Source organism: Oncorhynchus kisutch, linkage group LG17 (assembly GCF_002021735.2).
Source record: "Oncorhynchus kisutch isolate 150728-3 linkage group LG17, Okis_V2, whole genome shotgun sequence".
Lineage (NCBI taxonomy): Eukaryota > Metazoa > Chordata > Actinopteri > Salmoniformes > Salmonidae > Oncorhynchus > Oncorhynchus kisutch.
In genome coordinates, this window is record NC_034190.2 from 50064073 (window position 1) to 50066572 (window position 2500).

The 2500-nt window shown below is 43.6% G+C and overlaps 1 protein-coding gene across 1 annotated transcript in view; it reads right to left on the reverse strand.

Moving 5' to 3' along the window:
- LOC109907831 (semaphorin-3G) overlaps positions 1 to 2500 on the reverse strand; it is a 59910-nt gene that overhangs the window by 12038 nt on the left and 45372 nt on the right. The window contains exon 5 of the mRNA XM_020506065.2: positions 407 to 497. Coding sequence (XP_020361654.2) covers positions 407 to 497 — 91 coding nt within the window. The remainder of the gene's footprint in view (positions 1 to 406; positions 498 to 2500) is intronic.

Here is a 2500-nt window from a genome sequence, read left to right on the forward strand (position 1 = left end):
ACGCTAGCTTCACACAGTGTATGTGAGTGAGCTTTGGTGGAATACTGTATGTCTTTGTTTTTGTAGGGTTATTTGTCTGTATATCAGTGCATCAGTCCAACGTTCTGCTGGGCCTTTGGCCGTCCCTGTGTGTCTGCCTGCCAGATGAAATGCATCTTGGGACAGATCCTCAGGTTTGTGGGGTTCGGGCGCAAAGTGGATCGAGGCGGGGTGGGAAGACACACACACGCACTACTTTTCACCCCGGCATGTCGATGCAATACATCACTTATTTCACAAGCTAAATGTCGAATGACAACAAAAGAGGAACACCCTCACTGCAGTGTATCTCCCAGAGCCAATAACCTCTCTCCGCTGTTGCATTGAAATAAACACACCATGTAATAACAAAGAGGTCAGCACCTACCAATAAAGGTGCTCGCAAAGGGGAGGCTGGGGTCATGAGGAACCTTCCCCCGTCCGTTCTCCACATTGGTAGGGTCCATGGTGAAAACATGCTGTTAGGGGGGAAAATAGAGAGAAAACAAGGGGTTAGGAAAAAGTCAGATATCACATATTATTAGAATATGATTTGAATGTTTACCTTTATGCGCCCTCAGGCAAACTGGCTTCAATTCCTGAAGTAATTGTAAGTGTTTCAACATTTAGATACAGTGCATCGCTCTAGTACGTCATCAAATAAAACACTTAATTGAATGCATCTCTGGGCCCTAGTATGGTAGTGACTCTTTGACTGTGGTGATGTCATCAGTGAGGGACAGGACAGGGGTAAACACAGGGAGAGTGTGGACACATATAGACAGGCAGGACGACAGGATGAGCTCCAAGTGAATCAGGACCCAGATGAATGTCCTCCCTGTGAACTCTCCACTAGTCTCCAGCTCTGGGTGTAAGTTCCTAAGTGCAGACAATAGGAGCATTGTGGTCCTCTGGTTGTATGACATTGAAGTCAGCAGGATAAAAATACACTTACTAACGCAACGCCCAACATTATGATAAAATAACGCTGTATTTCCTTGATTTAATATCTCTTTCCAGTAAGTGCCCTTCCCTTGGCTTCAGCACATACAGCCCAGCTAGCACATTTGATTCCTTGGAAGTCGTGGGAACGTGCGTTTTAGGTTTCACGTTGGTTCTGGGAATGAAGCCATACGTTTCCTGACGGGTATGCGTTATGAGAACGTAAGTGAAAAATGTTGCCTGTTCTGAGAACGTTCATTTTTAGGTTGCAGGGAGGTTCTAAGAATGTTTTACTACGGTTCCCTGAAAGGTTTCCTGGGATGATTTATTAACGTTCTGAGAATGGAATTTGTAGGTTATTTGAAGGTAATTAAATTTTCTAAGCTAACATATAGAAATGTTTTAAGATGGTCATGACAAGGATAATTTAGCTATTTGATTTTGAATTTTAAGACCACTCAAGGTATCAAAAAATATATATACTGCTAGTAGCCCAAAGAAATGCATTGAATAACAGATTCACTACACGGAACAACAGATAGTCCCCCAAAGTGTCGATCCTACAGTATATCTGAGATAAGAAAGACCAGGAAACTATTTTTATGTTTTTATTTTTTACATGTATTTAACCCATTATTTTAGGCACTAAACTATCTCCATATATACTGTACAGTACTTCCAATAATTGTTTTAAACGAGTACCGGGGACCTTCAGACAAGTCTTATGGGGTTGTGAGCAAAACAACTGACATATTAGTGTGTCGCCCAAACTGTCCGGACGCTACAGACAGAAGTTGGCTGAAGAGGCTGTACCCGACTTTACACAAGTCCCGCTCGCGGGGGTCGCAGAGCATAACGGAGAGAACGCCATCGTGTTTGTGAGAGTCGAGAGGGATCATCATCGTTTCTAGGCCAAACCGTTCGGGCGCTTGAGACGTTCCCGTGAGAAGATTGATTTTCCGGAGGTCTTACGGTCTTGACAAACACACTGCTTTCACTGCAGATGCCGAACGGCGATATCGGCGGATGCGGTGGATGGCGATGCAGCCCATGCAAAAATAAAACCAGATATCTCCAGCTTAAACAAACAGATTTTGATGAGGATGATTTTATTATGCTAATTTGATTTGCGGAGGGCTGGTGGAAATTATAGGAGAAGGGTTCAAGAAGGATTTTTGAGACAATTGAGACATGGATTGTGTATGTGTGCCAATCAGAGAGTGAATGGGCAACACAAAAGATTCAAGTTCCTTTGAACGGGGTATGTTAGTACTAGGTTTGAGTGTGTCAAGAACTGCAATGCTGCTGGGGTTTTTCACGTTCAACAGTTCCCCGTGTGTATCAAGAACGGTCCACAACCCGAAGGACATCCAGCCAACATGATACTGTGGGAAGCATCGTAGTCAACATGTGCCAGCATCTTCGTGGAAGGCTTGACACCTTCTAGAGTCCATGCCCCGGAATGTATACGTTGTTAATGAACATTCGTCCACCGATTGTAGAATGTTACTAAAGTTTTCTGAAATTCCCACAGAAGAAC